General features: G+C 41.2%; 1 protein-coding gene across 2 annotated transcripts in view; it reads left to right on the forward strand.

Annotated features, from left to right (window-relative positions):
* The window catches only part of VPS8 (VPS8 subunit of CORVET complex), a 152,432-nt gene that overhangs the window by 43,442 nt on the left and 83,515 nt on the right, over positions 1–25,475 (forward strand). For both annotated transcript variants that reach the window (XM_072121231.1, XM_072121232.1), the window contains 16 exons: positions 2,258–2,290; positions 2,363–2,417; positions 4,884–5,008; positions 6,539–6,625; positions 7,997–8,064; positions 8,567–8,720; positions 12,194–12,253; positions 18,781–18,888; positions 20,051–20,131; positions 20,218–20,388; positions 20,856–20,930; positions 21,171–21,206; positions 22,082–22,172; positions 23,063–23,109; positions 23,632–23,721; positions 24,620–24,666. In XM_072121231.1, the coding sequence (XP_071977332.1) occupies positions 2,258–2,290; positions 2,363–2,417; positions 4,884–5,008; positions 6,539–6,625; positions 7,997–8,064; positions 8,567–8,720; positions 12,194–12,253; positions 18,781–18,888; positions 20,051–20,131; positions 20,218–20,388; positions 20,856–20,930; positions 21,171–21,206; positions 22,082–22,172; positions 23,063–23,109; positions 23,632–23,721; positions 24,620–24,666 (1,328 nt within the window). The remainder of the gene's footprint in view (positions 1–2,257; positions 2,291–2,362; positions 2,418–4,883; positions 5,009–6,538; positions 6,626–7,996; positions 8,065–8,566; positions 8,721–12,193; positions 12,254–18,780; positions 18,889–20,050; positions 20,132–20,217; positions 20,389–20,855; positions 20,931–21,170; positions 21,207–22,081; positions 22,173–23,062; positions 23,110–23,631; positions 23,722–24,619; positions 24,667–25,475) is intronic.

Raw genomic sequence — 25,475 nt, forward strand, 5'->3', positions numbered from 1 at the left:
ATCTATAACTTTTTTATTTTTACAAGTAAAGAGCTGTGTGACAGCTTGTTTTCTGCGTAACAAATTGCACTTCATAGTGATGGTATTAAATATTCCATGCCATGTACTCGGAAGCTGAAAAAAATTCCAAATGCAGTGAAAATGGTGAAAAACCGCATTTGCGCCATTTTCTTGTGGGCTTGGATATTACCTCTTTCACTGAGCGCCCCAAATGACATGTCTACTTTATTCTTTGGGTCGGTACGATTAAAGGGATACCAAATTTGTATAGGTTTTATAATGTTTTCATACATTTACAAAAATTAAAACCTCCTGTACAAAAATTATTTTTTTGATTTTGCCAACTTCTGGCGCTAATAACTTTTTTATACTTTGGTGTACGGAGCTGTGGGTGGTGGCATTTTTTTGCGAAATTTCATAATATTTTCAATGATATCATTTTTAGCACTGTACGACCTTTTGATCACTTTTTATAGATTTTTTTTTATATTTTTCAAAATGGCAAAAAAGTGCCATTTTCGACTTTGGGCGCAATTTTCCGTTACGGGGTTAAAAGCATTGAAAAAACGTTATCATATTTTGATAGATCAGGCATTTTTGGACGCGTTGATACCTAATGTGTTTATGATTTTTACTGTTTATTTATGTCAGTTCTAGGGAAAGGGGGTGATTTGAAATTTTAGGTTTTTTTATTATAATTTTTTTTTTTAAACTTTTTTTTATTTTTCTTTTTACTATTTTTCAGACTCCCTAGGGTACTTTAACCCTAGGTTGTCTGATCGATCCTATCATATACTGCCATACTACTGTATGGCATTATATGGGGATTTTACTCCTCATTCATTACAATGTGCTATCGGCACATTGTAATGAAGGGGTTAAAACGAAATAGCCTCGGGTCTTCGGAAGACCCGAGGCTACCATGGAGACGGATTGCCGCTCCCCGATTACGTCACGGGGAGCGGCGATCCCAGGTAAGATGGCGCCGCCCATGCGCCGCTATCTTTTTTAGGCTGCAGGCAGCTTTGCCGACAGCCATCGCTGTCATAACACCCCGGTGTTACCGTTGAGCCCTTGCTGCAATATGCAGCAAAGACTTGTCGGCTATGGAGAGGGCTCAGCCCGTGAGCCCTCTCCATGCAGCGCGACCCGACCGCGGTCGCGAACCGGTTAAATATGCTCAGAAAAACAAAATAACTCATTCTCTAATTCAATGTTATTAACAAAAATGCAGCATTTCACAGATATAAGTCCAACCTGTCTCTATCAGTCCTGGTGTACACATTTTCAGTTGCCCCCAGGATCTGTAACTTCTGACTTAGGATCGGGGCTGCCATCTTGGATATCAGTGTGACGGGTGCAGAGCTGAGATTTTTGTGTCTCAATCTACTCCCCCGCCCCTCCCCCCCCCCCCCCAAACACACACACCCTGCCTTCCAGGACGGAGCTCACAGACACTCGCTCACTAACTGCTGGCAAAAAACATCACGAGGAGAGAGAACATGCAAATTACAGGCAGATAAGTTGTTTATCTGGGGAGGGTGGTACAGGAGATTTCATGGTGCACATATGTAGCAGGGCTGACAGTGTGTGATAGGCATCTCATGGATCTCATCTCTGATCTCACATCTCTCTTTCTTTCTATGTGTCAGATACTAGTGAATGTTCAGGTGGTAATTGAAAGTGTATATAAACCTTGTACCCTGATAATCTAACCACATTGTCAGCTCACAGAACTAGATGGACCATAATGGGGCAAATTTACTTACCTGGACCAGTCGCGATCCCCGATTCGGACGGTCCGACGAGGATGAAGTCCGGCGCAATTCATGAAGATCGTGCGCCCAAGTTCCTGCATCCGTCGGGGGGGAATCACTGCTGTCAAGTTCTGTTGCTGAGCTACCGGAAAATCCAAGTACTGTACCAGTAAAAGTAATCTTCATCTTTCCAGCCTCAGTCCTAGTATCATTAGTTGCTCATAAAACTACAGCCTGAAACATTGTAACTATATTTTCCATTTATTGTGGCAGCCACATGTAGTCTGGGTTCCCCCGACATTGGTATCAATGGCTACAGACTGTCAACAAAGAAGCCATGTTCCCTGACCTTCATGCTTGGATAGTGCAGCGCTGGTACAATAAAGGTTATGTTTTAACACTATAAGAATCAACTTATAGTTCAGTGAACTAAGAGTGGACAAATCAAGATGGCTTGGGTTAGGGCAAAAAGAAAGTTATCCTTCTGTTTCTCGTTATAGGATAAGGTGGATGCTGGATTGCCTACAGCCATTGTAAGTATATAACAGAACACCTGTCGCATAGTCATATGCAGAACTCCCCTTAAGTTTTGTTTTTGTTTTTAGGCTGTTTCCAATCTCATTGCAGTAGGCACTTCTCATGGGTTAGCGTTAATATTTGGTAAGTTAATGGATGGAATTTTGCAGATAATTCCAGCATGTAAATGTGGAATGTGGTTCTCTTTTGAATACTATACTTTTGAAATTATTTTATTTTCTTACTTTCAGCAATAAATAGAGCAGGTGATAACAGTAACCTTTGTAATATATTTCATTAATTGAAGCAACTTCTCTGTGCCTTCTTTCTCCTGCAGTGAGCAGTATATTGCGAAGTCAGATAAGGAGGGACATGATTAACTCTTTTCATATGAAAAGAATATTTCACTTACACGATACATCTTTCTGAGGAGATTACTCTATCCAGGGTCAAGTCATTAGATGCTTTGTCAGCTGTCAGTGGAAAACAGGACAGAAAGCTGAATTACACAAACTGCTTAAAAAGGAAGAAATGCAGCAGACAGTTGAACATATTTCAACCAAGCTTACCATTCTCATCTGCACTATTCATTTATGCATTTTAGTTGATGGTTGGATTTAGCTTTAATGGTAAAATCACACATTCATATTTTTGAGCTTGATTCCTGAGGTAAACTAGATGAAAAGTCTTAGTTATTTTTTATTCTTTTTGTGTCGGTCCTTACTTTGGCTACAAAAAATGCATCACAACCTGCATGTGTCTATTATGTTGCATGTAGATTTTGTCATAGATTAGAAACATATTAATCCCATGCATTGCAAGGAATTATATCCATGGTGAAAATCTGAAGGAAAAAATTAATATGCTTTACATCCATAGTGTATTGCCCTTATTTTTAGAATTGACCAAGAATAGAGGGAGTCTCTCAGACTACCAGGGTGCATTTTCCACAGTCTAGCCTGAGAGGTTGGTGGGAACTAGGAATATTAAAAAACCTATGCCAGAAAGGTTTTGTTATCCATGGCCTCCTTCATTCTAAAAATCAAATCTTTTAAAATTATTCTAATGAACCAGGAGGGCTCTGTGGGTGTTGCCCCTTTGTGCTCTGGCTTCACATGCTCTTACACTGTTTCCCACTCTGCTCCTTTAGTGCCCCACCCCCACCCTTTGCCTGATGTAAACTCGCTGTAAGAGAGGAAGTTTCAGCACACGGCAGGAGGTGGAAGTGTTCATGCATCTTGTAACAGTCTGAAAAGGGCTTTGGTAACAACCCCCCTTAGCACTTCAGGCTCATGACCTTAATTTTAAAAGTTTGTTATATTTGTTATCCATTGCCTCCTAACTTCTAAGAAGATTACCACTACCATGGTGCTTCTGGTTTATTGTACTTGATTTTGATCATAAATTACTGTTATGATCCAGGGGTCACTTTAATAACCAAAGCTCCACATTATTGTTTAATATCTGTAGACAGTACAGTCAATTATGGCATGTTCTATCTGACTACATTCAGTCATTTTGAGATGCATACTCCAGACCTTTATAAATCTCTCCTTCTTGAAGCTTCTATTTTCTCCAAATCCTGATAATGCACAATTAGGTGAGCCTTGTAATGTGAACCAACATGAGTGCAGAGCTTGTGTGACCTCTGTGGAGCCCTTTACTTTTCTTACTATGTCATAGTTAGAACTGAACCATATACAGTACAGGAACAGACATACCCTATGTGTAGGCAAGAAGGCTCACAACCATGCTTCCAGATAATGGCTGGACCTTATGTCCAACACTGTAGATGTTTGTTATGTCTGATCATTACTACTAGGTCTTATTCCATGGGCGAGATTGACACAGGATTACATGACAAGTAGAATGGTGTAGTACAGGGATATCTCACTCTCTGCAGGGCCCACATACTATGTATGCGCTATGCTGGATGGGTCTGCCCCGCTCATGTGTAACATAGCAGCATCCATTGCGGTAATAATTACATCTTTTTGCTTCTAACAACCTGTTTTTCTATCTATCCTCCCTTTCTGATGGAACTGGGAAGGCAAAGGTATGATAACCCTCTGCATGCCAGCAAGTGTGGGGACTGATGCTTGATGGGTTGCACTCCATTGATTTTATGTGTTTTCATGGAGCTTTGTACCATTTGTTAATATACATGAACTTTAATATACATATAGCTTTTAACTATTTCTGAAGTATGAATTACAATCCTGCTATCAACATCACAGATATGGCTTCACAGTTCTCCAGGGCTGCTCCGTTCTACTGTTTGCAGTTTTTTTTATGGCCAATCTTCTGGTAGACTCCTTCCAAGTTGAGTTTAGATATTATCAGACAGTTATTTATATAATTGCTTAGGATTCATTTACATATGAGACCTCTTCATGCTACTCATCTAGAATGTACTTGGCACCAGAAAGGTGTATACCTCACACATTCTCATTTCAAAACTGCTTTTAGTTTTTTGATTTCTGGAAGTGTTAGCTTGTTTGTTAAGGTGTTGATGGATTCACAGGTACGTTTTAGGTTTCATAAGAGAAGAATGTGTGATGATAATTATTGTGATTTGCATAAAATGCATATTCACTTTTACTCCCACAGACACAAACCAGGCTCTGCGGCTCTGTCTCGGCAGCACAGCTGTGGGCGCACAGTATGGAGCCGTCTCAGCACTTAGTATTAATAATGACTGCTCCAGACTTCTTTGTGGTTTTGCCAAAGGACAGGTACATTTAATTTCTTCTGCTTTCCAGCTTCCTAATAAGGATTAGTGTAAGCTTATCATATACTGTATTTTTTGTATTATAAGACACACTTTTTGGCAAGAAAAAATCTTGCTAAAAAGTGCCTGTGTATTATAGACCGAAGGTCAGGAGGATCCTGCACTGCCAGACCCTCCTGACCTCTGTAATGGAGATCAGATGATGCCCTGACCTAGCGCTTCATTCGATCTCCCAGAGAGGAGCCTCCGCACTGCTCTCCCCTCTCCTGAGTGTCCTACAGGATCACATGCTTCTTACATCACCACAGGCCATGATACTGCCATGCTGTGCAGGGACAGGGTAAGAAGAAGGGGGAAGGGAGAAGGGTTTTGTGTGTGTGTAGTACTTCCCAGTGTGTTCCTGGCTGTGTATGTGTTTATATGTGTAGTACTTCACAGGTTGTTCATTATATGTGTATAGTAGAGCTGTGTGTGTATTCGTTTGTGTAGTACTTCCCAGAGTGTTCCTTATGTGTGTATAACAGAGCTGTGTATGTATTCATGTGTGTAGTACTTCCCAGTGTGTTCCTTATATGTGTATAGTAGAACTGTGTATGTATCCATGTGTAGAGAAGTTCCCAGAGTGTTCCTTATGTGTGTATAGTAGAGCTATGTATGTATCCATGTGTAGAGAAGTTCCCAGAGTGTTCCTTATGTGTGTATAGTAGAGCTGTGTATGTATCCATGTGTAGAGAAGTTCCCAGAGTGTTCCTTATGTGTGTATAGTAGAGCTGTGTATGTATTCATGTGTGTAGTACTTCCCAGAGTGTTCCTTATATGTGTATAGTAGAGCTGTGTATGTATTCATGTGTGTAGTACTTCCCAGAGTGTTCCTTATATGTGTATAGTAGAGCTGTGTATGTATTCATGTGTGTAGTACTTCCCAGAGTGTTCCTTATATGTGTATAGTAGAGCTGTGTATGTATTCATGTGTGTAATACTTTCCAGAGTGTTCCTTATATGTGTATAGTAGAGCTGTGTATGTATTTATGTGTATAGTAGTGCACAGTGTATGCAGTAGTGGTGAGTGTTCCTATTTCTGTTTGTCTGTGTGGATAGCTGATCTGTGTGTGTGTGAATGTATGGATGAAGCAGACTGTGTGTGTAAATGTATGGATGTAGCAGAGCTGTGTGTGTAAATGTATGGATGGACGGTATATATCACTGTATATTTTGTAGATTTTGTAAAAGCTGAGACTATCTTTGCCCTCTTTTGTATGTACTTCAAGAATTTGAATAATAAGGCTATATTCACCCGACCATATGAGGGACCTATATACGGCGTACTGCGTAATCTGTAGGCGCTATATAAATAAAGAAATTATTATAATTTTTTTCCGTTTATTTTCTGAACCTATCTTTTATGACATTTGGATCCCCTTGTACCAACACTCTAAGAACCGATGGAGCTTACTGCCTGCAGGTGTATTATTGCATCTACTTGATGACAGCAATCTGTATATGGTTTCATACTAATGATATCTTGCTTTATTAGATTACAATGTGGGATTTGGCTGGAGGGAAACTGCTGCGCTCCATAACAGATGCTCATCCACCAGGAACTGCCATTTTGCATATAAAGGTACATATTCATCTGATGTAAAACCTTTCCCATCTGAGCCCCCTAATTAACCCACGACCCTTCGAAAACATTTGCAGACACTATACAAACACTTTTTGTATTTTTTTTTTCTGGGGCTTCTTTCCAGAGACATCTGACCATAGATAGAGCATAGGATTACATCTAACTATGCTCCATGCATTGCTTTACAGCTGAGCGGAATCAGCGGTACAAAGCTTGGTCTGGTGTGGGTTTTTTTTTTTTTTTTTCGGAAGAAAGCAGACATGTTTTTCCACTACTGGACAACCCCTTGAATGATCTGTCTTTTGAATTTATATGTAGATATAAGAGGAAGGAACGTTGATTTACAGTGCATTAAAAAAAAAATCAGACCCTTTCACAACAACGCCCCTACATTGATTCTGACACCCTCATGCTTCAATGTAGGACCAGTATGTTTGTTTATAGATTTATATAATCCTTGGCAAAGGAAAGTCCAATATTAATTTTATCAGCCCAATAATCTTAATCTGATAATCCACAAGTGGATTTAAATTATGGAGTAAAAATATAGCAAAGATGATCAAAAGAAATGGGAGGCTCCATAATGTGTCACAGGGTCTCATATAATTATGTTCACAGTCGGCTCCAGGTTTCAGTAGGCCCCTGGGTGACAGATCCTCAGTGCACCACTTTGCAATGAAATCACAAGGTGGCATTAATAATTCAGAAACTAAATATTCCCTAGTTTATCATACCATCATGTTTAATTTATATACAGCCACCTAATGGTTATTTTATATAAACCCCCTGACCCTCTATGGATTCATTGAATGTGGCCCCTCTCACAGCATGGATTTCATATGTACAGACTTATGTGGGCCTCCCCAGGAGCCCTGGGCCCCGGCACTTGCCCAGGTATGCCCAGTGCTGGTGCCGACCCTGATTATGTCAATGCAGAATTTTAGGTTTTCTTTGTAAGTTTGTAAAAATTTCTAAAATTCAGCTTTTTTTCATTTTTCTGGGGTACTGACTGCAGATTGATGGGTGGAAAATTATAGTTCGTTAATATGTGCTCAAGGCTTTGGAGTGTAGTTTTTTTTTCCCATGGGAACACACTTATTACTTTATGTTTTAGTAAACTACTACAGTTGGTGGGGAGTTATATTTTGATAGCAGTGCTTTCAATTTTTTTTTCTAAGAAAAAAAATTCTCATTTGTGAATTTTTTTTTTTAATTTTACAAGTAAATATGATTTTTCTGTTACATATTTTTATTGTTATAAAATGTATATTAATGCAGCTTTTTTACCACAATTACCCATCAAACTCTACATTATATGTTATTATCATCAACCTGTACTAAAAAGTCTTACATGGCTTTTGTTTCCAGTTTACAGATGATCCAACTCTTGCTGTTTGTAATGACAGTGGAGGATCTGTATTTGAGCTGACATTCAAGTAGGTTCATTATTTATTTATAACCAAAAATCTCAATGTTGAATTGCTTGTACTGTCTGATCTGCCTTTTTATAGTAATATAAAAAAAAGTATGTTCTCTCCGTGTTTGCGTGGGTTTCCTCCGGGTACTCCAGTTTCCTCCCACACTCCAAAACATACTGTTAGGTTGTTTAGTTTGTGAGCCTGTTGGGGACAGGGACCAATTTGACATGCTTTGTGCAGCCCTGCGTAATCTGTGTGCGCTATATAAATAAAGAATTATTACTATTAATAGATGTATATTGATAAATTACCTAATATTCTGCCCCCCCTTTACACCCTTTTTGTAGTTTGTACACAAAAGTATTTAATATCATAGAAGATTTTTTTATGTTATGTAGACCATGTTAAGTTCACATCTATAACATTATGGAAATAGAGCCACAAGAGAGGCTGAGAGCTGTAGAAATTTTGTTTCATCCCTTAATACAGAGAAATAAAATTGAATTGCTTTTTGTTGCAGGCGCGTCATGGGAGTGAGAACGTGTGAATCCAGATGTCTCTTCAGTGGCTCTAAAGGAGAGGTCTGCTGCATTGAGCCCCTCCACACCAAGCCCGAGCTACGGGATCATCCAATCACCCAGTACTCACTCTTGGCTATGGCATCGTTGACGAAGGTATCAGAATTTCCTCCCCCATGATTTAATAAACCTGATGAAAATGTGACCACGTTGAAATTAGTAGCTCTGGAATTCTAGATTAATAGTTGGTGAAAACAAAGATAAAGTCACTTCAAACCATCTACCTATATAATCCTTATTAGGTTTATTTAAGGGATAAAATAAATGTGATAAAATTACAGAATTTCTATAACCTATCAGATATATCTCCCACCTTTACAGTGACTCTCTTGGTCTTACATGCTCTGATGAGTTTTAGATTATTACGCACCCTTTCCCCAGCTATAAGAAAATGTAATTAACACCTATTCACCATTGATGTAGACACTGCGGCTCCAGGTGCCATGTGTGTATTCCGTGTCTGTAAACTGGTTGCTTAGACTATGCATAACTATACATCAAAGCCAGCCATCTCGTATATATCAATTTCTTGTCAATGAATCTGTGATCAGCATCCTCAGATATTACTAGGGCGTCAAGCGCCATGCATTTCAGACTCAGGGAGCCAACTAAATTGTGAGCCAATTAGGCTATTGGCTTAAATATTTCACAGTGGTGTCTGGTATTGCTAGATTTGTAAATTCATGCTAGGGAAGGTGCTGGCATATCTTGTCCTTGGGTGACCCCTGGAAGTAAGTAATTAGGAAATATGTCCACCAACATCCCACCTTGATCCACATGCAGCCAGGCGGATTGGGTGGTTATTAAAAAAAAAAAAAAAAAAAAAGAGCATACCACCATTCACAAGGGTCAGTTTCAGGAGATGTTTTGCAAAGCTATCTGGATTTAATTGGTTCTCCTCTTACTTATATAACTAATTACTTATATTATCAGTAAGAGGTCTGTGTTTCTTAATTTTATCCCTTTTTATTTTTACTGTTTTACTTTTATGTATGTCTATTTCATCAGTTTTCACCAAGTTTTCTACTTGTTGCTTTACATGGTGAATTACCACTTGGTGGTGTTACCCTGTGAGTGCTAGCACTTGGCTATATGTACGCGACCTAGAAGAGTGTGTATCTGGGTGTACGTGTGTCGTCCTTGTGTAGGCATCTCGTAAGCTATAATTACAGATGGTGGCAGCTAGGAAGTGTATCAAATAAGTGTGTGACTGTATCAGTGAGCAGAGTGACTCTAGGCAGTAGCATTTCAGGGGGTTGTGCACCCCCCTGGATCCTGATGAGTGGGGTTTCCCTAACAAAATTGGGTGCTGGGGGAGTAAAACTTCATCTTACGTAGGTGGGTGGAGCTTCATGTGCTTAAAGGACACCTGTCATCATGTCTGTGTCACTTGTCCTGTCACTACTACCTGTTGGAGCAGCTCACAAGGATCCCATCACAGCCTTTATCTAGTTATTTCATACATTATTCATTGTAAAATCATCTATTCTTTATTATGTAAATGAGGCTGGTCACATGGTCAGAGGCAGTGATGTTACCCATCCCCTCTCCTCCCCCTGCTCATGTCTGTGTGTAATGTATAGTAAAGCATGGCTAGTGTGTGTGCTGCACCTGCTGACATGCTGCATCCTCCTAATATACAGGTGAGAGACACAGACATCAGCTACACATGAATCTGACATGTTCTGCTATAACATGGCTGCCTGGAGCTGCTGTATCTCTCCTATACACACACATGCACACACAGGCTGCAGGGGGCGTGGCCACCGGCACCAGGAAGCACATCATTATACAGCCTCACATTATTATACAGGCTGTCAGTCATGCACTGGGGGTGTGGCTGTGCCTCCCACTCATGAATAGAGTGGACAGCTTGAATATGCTAATGCTTCATTGGACATTTCACAGGTCATTTGCATACAGCTTTAGGACCTCATTGCTTAGGTTTACAGGCATGTAGAGGGACAATGAAGGGATAGAGGCAATGCTCTCTAATGACAGTTTATGAAAATATATTTAGTTTAGGGGGGTTATTTTGCATGGCGGGTTCTCTTTAATGTGAGATTCTTTTAGCCTAGGTGCACCCCATCACTTGAGTGACGTCACTCGAGAGTGGGAGGTTTGTTACACATGCCAACAGTAGCAACATCCCTCTTGCAACCTACTATCATTGGCCTTGCAGTTCTCAAGTCTGTACCTATCAAACAGATAAAGAGGGGTTGCTAAAGGAAATCTGCAGCTTCATTTAACGGTCAAAAAGCTGACCACGGCATACCTTAATGAAAGATAAAAGCCTGCTGATTACTTGTAAAAGAAAAAACTTTAATCTTTATGTAAATTAGGCTGAATTCACACACACGTTAAAGCTTAACACCTTACACACCACATGGATTATATTTGTGTAAGGAGAGATTTCTAGCCAGTGACAGTAAGCGTTTAACTTGCGCCAAAATGGAAATTTCAATTCAGAAATTCAGTCCTATTGCGCAAACTTGTCAATGTAAAAGTTACTTTGCATTGTCCTATGTTTAATTGGTGCAATGAAAAGTTGCAAAGCATTATTTGCACCACAACTGTGCCAAAAACTTCATTTTAACTGCATGGGTTACAGGACAAGCTGATGCAGAAAGTACAGGGTAGCGGAGGGGTACTTTCCACCATGGGGGGGTTCTTGCAGGTAGACCCCCTCCAATTAGACTTTCTTTCCCCTTCAGCGGTCAGGGGACAAAGTCCTTTATGTCTGTGGGAGATTGGAGGGAAATCTTATTAAGAAAGAAGTGTGTAAAGTACTACCTGCACTTTTATAATACCGTATTTTTAGGATTATAAGGCGCACCATCAATAAATGCCTTCTAAAATATCTTGGTTCATATATAAGGCTCACCGGATTATAAGGCGACCTGATTATAATGTTGAATGACCAGCAGGTGGCAGACCTGTGCACAGGTCAAGGCAGCTGTTGTCTGTAAGTGCGGTTCATACAGTATATAAGGCGCACTGGACTATAAGGTGTACCTTTGATTTCTGAGAAAATCAAAGAATTTTTTGTGTGCTTTATTGTCCAAAAAATACGGTATAATGAAAATTGTATTTTAAAAGTTTAGTTCTGCTTTTGAGCCGGTGATGTCAGCTGGCTGTCTGCAATTGCCGCACATGCGTGGTAGTATCCCCACTGCATAGCCTTCTCTCCGGTTGGAGAAGGGAGGAAGCGGAGAGTAAGCTGAAGGGAGGTGTGAATAATTAAAAGAAGGTGGAGCCCAGAGGGGCTCCGATGATGCAAGGCTGAGCCCTCAGGTTCATTTGCATATTTTGTATACCCTTTTTTCTAAAAACGAGGGCACAGAAACTACAAGCATATTTCTGCTATATGAAACTGCAAGTTATTGAGCTAATATCCCTGTTCATATGGCCATAGCTGTCTTGACTTGATGGAACTGTTATCACTACTAGTTAAAATGCTAATGGCTTAAAACATTACGAATGGTTCTCCTTCTATACTTTTACTTAATCTCTCATTGTTTGATGTGCTTTTGTAAATTGACATCTAATATGACTGTGTGTTTCTACAGATACTGGTGATTGGTCTAAAACCTTCATTGAAAGTCTGGATGACATTTCCCTATGGACGGGTAATAACTTTTTTTCAAATTAATCTTCATATCGTTAAATTAAAGATTTTTATCTTTAAATAAAGCCTCTTATGAGTTTTGCAGGCGGCATATTGAACTTCCCATCTGTAATTACACAGGACACAAGGGTAGAACTCGGACCTTATTTTAATTGGATTGCTCCTAGCCTTGAGTTTCATAGACTTCATGCAGCCATTGCTAGAAATAAATCCAGTCTTTAAAATGGGTCTCTTAACCAATGTAATAGACAGTGCACTTTATGTACCTTTGTGGCTCTCCGCTTGGTGTCATGGGTCATGTCATCACTGTTATTAGCCTGGAATCGGGGTCCAGTAGTTATGAGATAAAATGATGGGAGGGCTGGACTCCTAGGACTCCTAATGCTGGGACCCAGAGTAATTAGAACAATGGAAGCTGCTCTGTGACAGCGGTCTCCAGGTGTCCCTTAGAAGGGAATAAGGCACTGGTTGAGCATGCACATCTATCCCTATTGGCTGGACACCCAGTCATTTTACAGATAATACACAGAAACACAACCAGCTAGATATTTAGTCTCCTCTTGTGTACATCAACTTACTAGGTAGATCATTGCATATGTAATGATATTTGTTATTTGAATACATTCTTCAATGAAACCTACTTATAGTAATAATCAAATCTAGTATTGTAATGATCCTCTAGTAAAAGTGCCTCGTGCTTCTTGTGGTCACAGTAAGGTAGAACTTACACTGTAATCCACATCCAGGCACCATGACTGTGGTAATATTCTTATATCTGTTATCCATGGCCTCTTTCCTTCCAAAATAAACTTTTAATAATTGTACTAATTAACCTGAAGGGCTCATGGGGAATCCAAACTGCAGATTTGCAGGCTGTTACACTGTGCAGGAGCACTTTCCACTGTGAGGGATTACAGAAGGCAGAGGGAGGGGGTAGTACTGAGGGAACAGAGCTGGTGAGACAGTGTAGCAGTCAGTATTGTTACAGCACTCTAGAGGCCTGCTAACAACCCCAGACTCATAAAGTTGATTTTAGAACAATGCAGACCATGGATAACAAATATAAGAAGATTATCACAGTCACGGTGCATGGATATACAGTACAAGTAAGTGCCCCTGGTTAATCGTGCTTGACTTTGGTAGGTTTCCTTTACAAAACAAAAATACTTTTGTTAAAAAAAATAATAAATAAGTCAGAGTATTGTGTTTTTTACTTGTGTAATGTAAGCAGCATAATAAATCTTTTTGAGGATATAATGAAGCATACACTCACCGGCCACTTTATTAGGTACACCTGTCCAACTGCTCGTTAACACTTAATTTCTATTCAGCCAATCACATCGCGGCAACTCAGTGCATTTAGGCATGTAGACATGGTCAAGACAATCTCCTGCAGTTCAAACCGAGCATCAGTATGGGGAAGAAAGGTGATTTGAGTGCCTTTGAACGTGGCATGGTTGTTGGTGCCAGAAGGGCTGGTCTGAGTATTTCAGAAACTGCTGATCTACTGGGATTTTCACACACAACCATCTCTAGGGTTTACAGAGAATGGTCCGAAAAAGAAAAAATATCCAGTGAGCGGCAGTTCTGTGGGCGGAAATGCCTTGTTGATGCCAGAGGTCAGAGGAGAATGGGCAGACTGGTTCGAGCTGATAGAAAGACAACAGTGACTCAAATCGCCACCCGTTACAACCAAGAGAGGCAGAAGAGCATCCATGAACTCACAGTACGTCGAACTTTGAGGCAGATGGGCTACAGCAGCAGAAGACCACACCGGGTGCCACTCCTTTCAGCTAAGAACAGGAATCTGAGGCTACAATTTGCACAAGCTCATCGAAATTGGACAGTAGAAGATTGGAAAAACGTTGCCTGGTCTGATGAGTCTCGATTTCTGCTGCGACATTCGGATGGTAGGGTCAGAATTTGGCGTCAACAACATGAAAGCATGGATCTATCCTGCCTTGTATCAACGGTTCAGGCTGGTGGTGGTGGTGGTGCATGGTGTGGGGAATATTTTCTTGGCACTCTTTGGGCCCCTTGGTACCAATTGAGCATCGTTGCAACACCACAGCCTGCCTGAGTATTGTTGCTGACCATGTCCATCCCTTTATGACCACAATGTACCCAACATCTGATGGCTACTTTTAGCAGAATAATGCGCCATGTCATAAAGCTGGAATCATCTCAGACTGGTTTCTTGAACATGACAATGAGTTCACTGTAGTCAAATGGCCTCCACAGTCACCAGATCTCAATCCAATAGAGCATCTTTGGGATGTGGTGGAACGGGAGATTCGCATCATGGATGTGCAGCCGACAAATCTGCGGCAACTGTGTGATGCCATCATGTCAATATGGACCAAAATCTCTGAGGAATGCTTCCAGCACCTTGTTGAATCTATGCCACGAAGAATTGAGGCAGTTCTGAAGGCAAAAGGGGGTCCAACCCGTTACTAGCATGGTGTACCTAATAAAGTGGCCGGTGAGTGTATTTGTATCACATTTTAAGACTTGTTACCAACTCAAAATCCAATCCAAAAATGCTGCTTGAACCCACCCCAAGAATTACTCTAAGCCTTCTGTCCATGATTCCATTACCAGATTATGAACCGCCGTTGATTATCCAATACTTTCTAACTTTGTTCTTGATACAATACACATACAGTACCGCAGTGTGAGGTTTCCCTTTACGTTAGCTGGTGTTGTGTTTTCTTCTATATAAACTCTGTTTGGACTGCACATATAAGTGTCATAGCCATACAAATGTCCCTGGCCCTTCCTGACTTCCTTCCTTCTGCTTCCTCTCTTCAGTACAGATTCCTGCTCTGACCTTTTCTTAAACCCAAATACATAAAGTGCAAACCAACCATCAGAAGCGTCAGCTTTCCAAATTCACGCTTGTTACGTGTTATTATGCACTGAGCTATATTTGATCATACTTTATTAACTTTATTAAGAATGTAAGTGCATAAATGCATGTCTGCTGAGCACACATAACACACAGGTCACTGGCAACATTGTTTTCTATTGGCAATTGGACTATTTTTAAACGCTCCGTTTGCATTTTACCAGTTTTATTATTACCAATTAAGGCCACATGCACACGTTGGCGCCGGGGAGAGGAGGAGGGGTAAGCGCTGCTCACCCCCGGCCCTCTCCATAGTGATATATGGCGCACAGCACCATATTGCGGCAGAAGATAGTACAAGTCCTATCTTTCTCCCGGATACGGAGCGGTTTGGTGCTGCACTACGGGTACTTATTCAGACATCACAGCATTGGATCTCCAGCCGCGCAACAATCTCACAGCATAACCAGTATTCATGAAAATAGAAGGAACACGGACAGCACTCACATCTTCTGATCCAAAAAATCTTTATTCTCTTGCCAACATCAGACAGGAACACGGACTCTGGGGTCCCAAGGTAACAGACGCGCGAAAACAGTCTTGGGACCCGGCCTCCGTGTTTCTGATGCTTGCACCCGGCATGGCAACATCCCCAGCTGTCCAGGATACGTGCTTGGCGCACCCAAATCCTGTTTAAGTGTGGGATCCAGGAAATCTTCTGTTACGGATGCTTTTATTTCTGGCATGGGATGACGCAAAGTACGCGGCAGAGTGGACTATCTGCGGCTTTGGAGGCTGCTGAAAAGAAATACGTTGATCATCCTACTTCTGATAACAAGAAAGCGGTAGCCCAAACACGAAGGGAGGACCTGGCTGAGACAATGTATCAGTAAAAATTTGCTCTCTAGGGAGGTGTCCATATCTGAATTTGGGGATAAAAATGGGAAACTGTTAGCATACCTCTCAAGGGCTGAGCGTCCATGTGCCTCTGTCCCTTCTATTGTTGATAATGGAAGGGTATTTATCTCCGATGCCCATAATGGGATCATATGAAGCCCTTACAAACCTCCTCTACCGGTACAAGTCCCCTTGAGATGTCCTGCTCCCCATGTGTACACTTGTGTTATGTTGGCACAGGGTTCAGACACTGGTTGGTAGTGCCAACTCTTCATCCCCTTCTCCTAGGACCCCTCTATGTCTGAAACCATGGTTGTCTCTTTTCCTCTCTCTCACTGGATAAACAATGTGGGGGACAGCGGGGTTAAAATTCGTCGGTCAACTTCTATCCACAAATTCGTAGTTTCTTACCCCAACTAAATTACGTGAAAGATTTGTTATGCCTGCCATAGCCTCCTTCCATTATGCACAGCTACACAAAGCTTTCAGTGCCCAGTTTGGTTCTACCAGCCTGAATTTTCAAACTGGAAACTTTGATAGGCACTTCCAGACCTTCCTAATCCTCTCACCCTGGTTTACGCTTTATTGCAAGTACAGGCAGTCCCCGGGTTACGTACAAGATAGGGTCTGTAGGTTTGTTCTTAAGTAGAATTTGTATGTAAGTCGGAACTGTATATTTTATCATTGTAACCCAGAAATTTTTTTTTCTTGTTCTCTGTGACAATTGGATTTTAAAAATGTTGGGTTGTCATAAGAATCAGGATTACAAATAAAGCTTACTTGCAGACACCTCTGATAACTGTTATAGCTGTTTATTTAGCCTGGGACTAAAGTACAGTAAATTACCAAGATCCAGAGGTCCGTTTGTAACTAGGGGTCGTATGTAAGTCGAGTGTTCTTAAGTAGGGGACCGCCTGTACAGGGCAATAGACCCTTTGATAAAGCTTTTGAATGCTGGAAAAGCAACATTCCTGACCTGTTGGATAATGCTTGAAGGGAAGACGAGCTTTCCTACTTTGAATCTGTGGTGAGTGCTAGGGAAGTTTCTGATTCAGTTAGTTCCTATACCAGGTATATTTCACTCATGCAAAACTATTATGCACGGGGGTCATACCCGATGACTCTTGTTTCCTCTGTTGGACTGATCCTTTTTGCAATGTGTTTGGAGCTGTCCAAACATTAATGTTTTCTGGACAGAGGTCCTGGTGTGTCTCAATAGGAACTTTGACTTCTCTTGCTTAAAGAGGACCTGTCACCCAAATTTTTGGCACCAGTAGCTGTACAGTGTAATTGTTGGACAGCTCGCAAAGCTGTCTGACGTATTCATGAGGGGGCGGGGCGTGGCTAGGAGTGGTGACTGCCACCTGGCACGCGGCAGTCACTGCCGGCCTATGGAGCGAGCGGTTTGATGATTACATTGTACCCCGCCGCAGTGTTTGATAGCGTTACTGGAGGTTTGCGGTAACGCTATCACTCTAACACTGCAGCGTTTGTTCAAGCACTAGGAGCTGCTTACTATAGGGTGACAGGTCCTCTTTAAAGGGCATCTTCCACCAGGATGAAGGACTAGATGCAAATGAGTCTGATGTTAATGGAGCCTGGAGCCCCTCAGGCTCATTTGCATACAGTCTTTCATCTTGATGGTAAATGTCCTTTAATGTCCAAAAAGGTTTGTCTCTCGGGGTTGTAAATGAAATGATCCATGGGCATTAGACAAAATCTTCTTCCGATTTACTTAATACTATGCCAGGAAAGTGGTGATGACGTCCTGGAAGGATCGCCTCCCCTCACCTAAAGCAAAGGATCCTACTTGTACATAGTGCAATTCCTCATTACCGTTCGGTTTATGTTAATAGGAAATGCCCTCAAAAATTTGAGCTCATCTGGTCCAGGTGTGGATGTCGGTATGGATGTGAGAATGTGTCTGATTGTCTTGCGTCAATGGGGTTTTATTGTGTGGGCTGACATTTACCTTTATTGCTGTAAATTTTTGTGAGTACTACCCATACTGCAGATTTGTTATGCTGCTCACTATATACAAGATTGTATCCACTATTGTCTGAGCTCTGACAATAATACGCTGTAGTATGCCACCTTGTTATCCAATTCAAGTTTATTGTATTATTAGAAAATTAAAAAATGCATAAAAAAACTATAAATTAAAAAAGAGGAAATTCTAGAAAGAACATTTCATGCCCTACCTGAAGGGGGCTAGTAGTATAATGGGGTAAAATCTGGAGACAGTTATGTGCTATTGTGTTCTAAAAATGTTGAATCCCCCTGACACTTAATATCTGTCACTTTCTTCAATCACAGTGACAAATGGCATATATCCAGGAGAAAAAATGTCACCGCAACCTTAAGCTTTTATAGGAGGATGTTGTCACATGATTTGACCCAAAGTGTTGACACCAAGGGGGCTCTGGGTATGGAAGAGATTTTAGAAAGTGTTTCCAAAGTTATCCCCTACAAATTACATCCCTCGCCAGAGAAGCCCACTTAGAGCTGTAGAGGCATTGAGAGAAATAATTGTAAAGCACAAGATCACTGTTCCAACTTCTCTGAACAACAGTGGTGCCAACTGTGCCAGCGTATTGTACAAATTTTAATTGCTCACCCTTTAGCTATCTTAAAAAGTGGAGGACAGGTTTATTTTGCCTCTAAAGATAACTAGGTTATCTTTGATGTTCCATGAATGCTTTGTAAGGACCAGAAATCAATTTGCCTCTCACTTCATAGGTTTATTATGTATTTCTTAATTGCTGTTTCTTTTAATCTTACAGATGGATCCCTCTAGTGTCCCACTTCTAGCCTGGCACTTTGTGATTCTGCAGGGGGCCTTAAACCCCATGCTGGCCTTCTGCAGAGGAGATGTAGTTCATTTTCTTTTGGTAAGATACGCTGGAACAACTAGTAATGTTTTTGGTCTTAGGTCTGCTTTGACGTTATTATTAAATAGATTATTATTTGGTGAATAAAGCAATCTCTGCATTGAACTGCTTGTTAATCATTTTCTATAAATTTCCATACTTGGCCACTTAAATGTTGCATATGGGCACAACCATGCCTAATAAGTCAAGCTCCCAAGCTGGAACCTGCATCTGTAGGGACCCTACTAATTCTGTGGATTATAAAATAGTGCAATGCAATCTAATATAATTGGTTATGATATACAAATGTGTTTAGATCACATGGTACCAGGAGGGCTTTTCACTTGGCTGAATTCAAACAAAAGCCTATGAAAGTTGTGTCTGCTGGGTCTACAGAAGGATAAATTTGTGGTGTATCAGAGTGGAGATTGTTAGAGAGAAAGAGACTGAGATTTGGCCCCTATCCAGGGGATGGTCTTCAGACCATCTCATCTCAGTACCTGAGGACGTTATCTTGAGCCTACTGACAGCCTGTCTTACATTTTTCACAAGTTGTGCCTGCTAGCAGATCCTGCACTGTACTGTATGGTTGTGGTTGGATTCCTGTACTGGAATGAACTGTGAGTTGAAATTATCATTCTTAACATGTGTCCATGGACTAGCCGTGCTTACCATAATGGGCCTCCCCTGTACCATCAGCCAGGGACTGTCTCTAGCCATGGATTCCCCAGTGGGATCCTTACAGCCATGCGTCCCCCCTTCCTAGAGGGTCCCTGTCAGTCCTGACAGGTGTTGTAGAAGGCCACCATGACCACCCTGCTGGCAGGGCACATTGCACACCTACAAACCTCTATGGGCATATTTTGTGAATATTCTAAAAATGATGGTAAGGCTAGCCATCACGTTTAGATCTGTGAGGATACAACAAAAGGGACCCTGATCACTAATAACTTGTCCCCAAAAGCCGCGCTTCTAATTTCCTGTATTATTTTGTGTGGTGGTTTTGTGTACTGCAACAGTATCCCAGAGACTTGAATAGGATTTAAATCAGTGATTTGAATCTTGCATTTAAACCACATTTTTGTATCATTTACCACAATATTCTATAATTTCTACAAATAGACCCTTTTTGTGCTGCTTACGCCATATTAGTGTATGATTAACAGAAATCTTGTATCCACAGGTGAAAAGGGACGAATCTGGAGCAATTCATATAAATAAACAAAAGCAGCTCCATTTACATTATGATCTTATCAACTTCACAGTAAGTACGCTGCAGCCACCTGTTGGTATATTAGCAGCTGCTGCTCCCTTTACTACCATAGTTACACTATCTCTTTATTGTTACAGTGGATCAATGCTCGTACAGTGGCCCTCCTGGACAGCGCAGAAAAGCTCCATGTCATCGACAGACAGAGTCAAGAGGAGCTGGAGACACTGGAGATCTCTGATTTCCAACTTGTCTACAACAGCAGCCACTTTAAGTCTCTGGCTACAGGGGGCAATGTGAGCGCGGCTCTGGTGAGGAATATTGCAGCCTTACAATGCTTATGACCTATTATTTGGATATGAGATGAGTTATTAGAATGGTGTGATTGCTGCACCATTCTGATTGATCTATACGGTTGCTAGGCCTACATTGGCACTCCAGGGACCAGGAGCCTCGCAGGCTCATTTGCATAGTTTTAAAAGCCTTTTTAAAAACAAGGGCATAAGAAGCCAAAAAGAAGAGCATATCCTGCCAGAGGGGTCACACACCAGTATGTATGTGTGCTTGGTTTACAATCCTTAATCCTGGTGGTAGATGTCCTTTAAGTGAAGCTCCTCAGTAACATAGTCTGCTAACAGAGTTGTCTGTGAGAGGCTTGTAGCTACAAATTAGATAAATATAGTTTAAATTCACTGATTTTGGTGGGTTTAACCGACCCTCTATGTATGGGGCCTCTTTGAGATTGATCTTAATACATTTTGAATCTATCTTTTTGCAGGCACTAGTAGGAGAGAAAGCTTGTTACCAGTCTATCAGCAATTATGGAGGGCAGATATTCTACTTGGGAACAAAGGTATCTATGTATTCCATGCCTTTGGAAAATGGGTGGAAAAATCACCTCTGTACCTCAGAATGTTTGCTCTGCGCTGATGTGAGCTGTTTGCTTTTTATGCTTCTGTTGCTTTTTCTTTTAGACCAACCATTTCCTGCCTTTTGCGCTTTCCTCTGTCTGTATCTTTTTTGTCTCTCATCGTATCTCTCTGACTTCCTTGTTCCTAGTCCAGCTCTCACTGTTTTTCTCTGCCTTCCACAGTCGGTACATGCTATGATGCTGAGGAACTGGCGAGAGGTAAGCTGCAAGATCCGCTTCTTTAACATCCTATGTTTCCTGTTCCAGGCCACATTTTACTTAAACTTACATACTCCAAATGTATTAGTTTATTTAACCATGACATGAGTGACTAACATGTTACAATCTCATGCAGAAAGAGTAGACCTGCCTAACAATATAATACAGGTCTAATGTTTTTATATATGGCACACAATGTAAATGACTAAAAACTGCAGGCCACATAGAGCAAGTGCAGCATTCATCACTTCAATTTTCAAATTTTTATTAAAATATCTGTGCATCTCGAGCTTGGGATATCTCTGTACGTAGGTCCCTACTTGAAACGCTCCAAGTCAGGACTGCCCACTGGAATCCTAGGCTCGTAAGAGCAAGAATAAACTACCTGTTAGCTCTCATGGACATGTGCAGTCCATGGATACAGTCCCATATGTTGGCCCAGTCCCACCAACTGCACACCTTGAAGAGGAAAGAAGTCCTTTCATTCTTTAAAAGTCTGTTTGTCTTCTCTTCTGCCGGACAGATTGCAGACCAGCACTGTATTAACTTTTATTAATGGTCTAGACAGAAGACGAGAAGTCCTTGCATCATATTTTTTTATAATGGAAGGACTTCCGTTCTCTTCAAGGCGTGCGGTCCGTGGGGTCGGTCTCACACAGTGTTTTCTCAGAACAACATGCTTAGCCTTTCCAGTTCTGTCAATAAGACTACATGTCCAAAATGAGGAGTTTTGAAAATGACTTAAATGTGAGTGGTTGTTTTGAACTCTGCTCCCATCATCAGACCAAAGTGGTTTTGGTAAATCATGGCAGTGATAGACTTGATCATGGTTGAGTGGGTGAAGAAATTCAAAGTTTTCCTCTTATACTTTTCAGAGAATCGATCATCTGCTGAAGCAGGACTGTTACAATGAAGCCTTAGCGTTAGCTTGGTCCTTCCATGAAGGGAAAGCTAAAGCAGTTGTTGGTAAGTAAAAAAAACACACTTTTTGAACAACATGATATGTTTTATATGCCAAGTGTCCAGTACAGCTTGAATGGGTCTTGTTGTATAGTTTTTTCTTCTGTATGGATTTTGTACTATTAGGACTCTTTCACACGCCCGCAAATGTGGCCGTAATCTGGCCACACCAATTGCTGCTAAATCACAACCTCGATAGAAGACTATGGCTCCTGGTTACAATGCGGTGAGTACACAGAAGAGCTTGTTTACTAAAGGTCCGAACGCTGCACTTTCGTCGGGATTCCCAAATATTTGTGTTTTGTGCCGAATTGCCCCGGATTTTTGGCGCACATGATCGGATTGTGGCGCGTCGGCATGCACCCGACAGAAATCGGGGGGGCGTGGCCGGTGGACAACCCGGCGGATTCGAAAAAAACGCGGAGTTTAAAAAACGAATTGTGTTGCAAGATCAAGCACTCACTTGACCAGCAAGAAGAAGGTGAACTCCGGCGGACCTCAGCGCAGCAGCGACACCTGCAGGAACTCGGGCACACGATCTTGGTGAATCCCGGCAGACCCGAATCCTCGTCGGACAACGCACCGCGGGATCGCGACAGGATCGGGTAAGTAAATGTGCCCCAGTGTCTCACCACACTGTGACCAAGTTGGCGGCCACTCATCTGCCTGTGGAGGGAGGAGAGGTGAAGAGCACTAACCCTTCCCCATCCTCCTCTCGGCCCCTTGCTCGCCTGGGATGTGGTCCAGGCAAGCACACAGCCGTCTGTATGTGGCCTTAGTAGTGGTTTGATCTCAGTTTTCGATTTGATTAACATATCAACTATTCAGAAACTATTAAATTGTAAATCTATATCTATGCTACTTTAATTGATGAACTCTTTTTTTTCTCTTTGTAGGTCTCTCAGGAGACCCAAAGAAAAGGAAGAGTGTGGTAGCTGATAAGGTGAGATTCTATCTTGTGATAGTGAAACAGAAGATTCTGGGCAGGAAACCAAAGTTCTGTGTGATTTTAAATGCGAACACATTTACAAAGTTTAACATCCAGATATTTAATTGAGATTCAGGGTATACATACATACTCAATATGCAATGAAGAGAATTTAACCCCTTAAACTACCAGGCCCTTTTTGGGTTTTTTTTGCGTTTTTATTTTTCATTCCCCACCTTCAAAAATCTGTAACTTTTTTATTTTTTTCCATGTAAGGAGCTGAGTGAGGGCTTGTTTTGTACATAACAAATTGCACTTCAAATTAACGTATTAGCTTCGCCAGTGGTGATTAAAGGGTTAACACATGTGTTTGTTTCTGGCGCCGATCGAGGTCAAGAATTATAATAAAGGCTGAATGTGCATTAAAAGCAATGCAAAAAAAATGAGAATTAATTCATATGTTTTGTTAAATTGTGTTCACAAAATATGTTATTAATATGTTTATACAATTTTTATGTAATATTTGTCTCATCATAGATAGTGGAAATATTGCTTCAGTACACCGACAAAGCCTTGAGGAAGTGCCCAGAGCAGGGAAAAATCCAGATTATGGAGCAGCATTTCCAGGTATGTGAGCAACAAGTTAAGTCCACCATGGTTACAGTCCAGTGTTGTTTTTATTGTATTTAAATTGTTATACAGGCAGTCCCTGGGTTACATACAAGATAGGGTCAATAGGTTTGTTCTTAAGTTGAATTTGTACGTATGTCGAAACTGTATATTTTATAATTATAGATCCAGACAAAAATTTGTTTTTGCCCCAGTGACAGTGCTGTAATGGGACCAAGGATTATCAATAAAGCTTCATTACAGACACCTTACAGCTGATCATTGCAGTCTGGGACTATAGTAAAGCATCCAGAGAGCTTCACCAGAGGTCACAGTGGGCAGAGGGGGTCCGTCTTTAACTAGGGGTCGTTTGTAAGTCAGGTGTCCTTAAGTAGGTGACCGCCTGTAGTTGCCAAACCAACATTATTATCCTTTTTTTGGCTGGTTAAATTTGCATCACGCCCTGTTAACATAGAACATTATGAATGTAAATGATTTCATAAGTTCTAGACTATATCCTTCCTGTGTGTTATTAGCAATGAGAATTGTCTGTACATTTAATGAAGAGATCTACCTTCAATATTTGTGGTGCTAGTTTTGTAATCTTTTAAGAGGGTGCTCAAGAGTAGGCACGGACAATTGGCCAAATGGAAGATCAGTTCACTAGAAGCCAGGCTACAGTAGGTAGGACTCTGGGGAAATGTCATCCAGCAGTTTACTTCAGCTCACGGTAGAAGAAAAAGGTTCCTCTTTGTCCCTTGTTGGAGTCCACTATGCAAGTAATGGTCTCTCGAAGAACATTGGCGACAACTCTTTCACCCCTTGGGTGTTACAGAAGCAGCTAAGGATCTTTGACTTCATGAGAGATTGACTTCTTTTGATTTCGATAACCTATAAGTTATATTCTTCTTTCTAGGACACTGTACCAGTGATTGTAGAATATTGTCTGCTTCTACAACGCACGTAAGTCAGAGAGCTTCTTTTTGTATGTTGAATATGTATGTTGAATCTTAGGCTTGTTGCCCATAGGCAAGTACGCAACCGACCTATGTCTTAGTCTTCCTTCACCCAAATTAGAGTGGCTGGTTGTTGGTGGAAGACTCCAGAATTGCACCCTGAGAGTGCGCTTGTTACATCATCCAATATTGATACACATGTGTGTACCCAGTAGATCTTCCATTAGAATGTTCTGTCCTTATACGCATAGAGATAAATAGTTGGCAGCTTCACTTTGACAGACTGCGTAAGAGGTTATTCCAGTAAGGGGTTATTCCATTGAAGTGGTATTCTGCATACTTCATGTTTCAACACAATATACTTGGGTTTCTGCAAAGCACACAAACGTACACATTACCAATAATCTGGTCACTGCTATTAACCATTGTGTAGTACATCATTCAGTAAGGGCCCTTTTATTTTGGGCAAGAATTGGAGCAGAGATCAAGAATGGATGATCTTTTCTGATCATTGTAAGCGTATCTGCAATGATTGTATGTGTAAGGCTATGTTCACACGACCATAGGGGGGTGTATGTATGGCCACAAGCTTGCAGCCATACATATGTCCCCCATAGGCCAGCAATGGGCACACAGATCGATAAGGGGCAGCACATGTGCGGCACTGTACCGCTCCGTTTACAGGACATGTCCTATCTTTCCCAGTGTTACAGTGCCGTATATCTCCATGGCGCCAAACATATTCCCGCCCTGCTAAAGCCCGGCGAGCATACGTTCGTGTTAATGCAGCCTAACACTGATCGCTACTATCTCCAT

This window comes from Engystomops pustulosus, chromosome 8, assembly GCF_040894005.1.
Source record: "Engystomops pustulosus chromosome 8, aEngPut4.maternal, whole genome shotgun sequence".
NCBI lineage: Eukaryota > Metazoa > Chordata > Amphibia > Anura > Leptodactylidae > Engystomops > Engystomops pustulosus.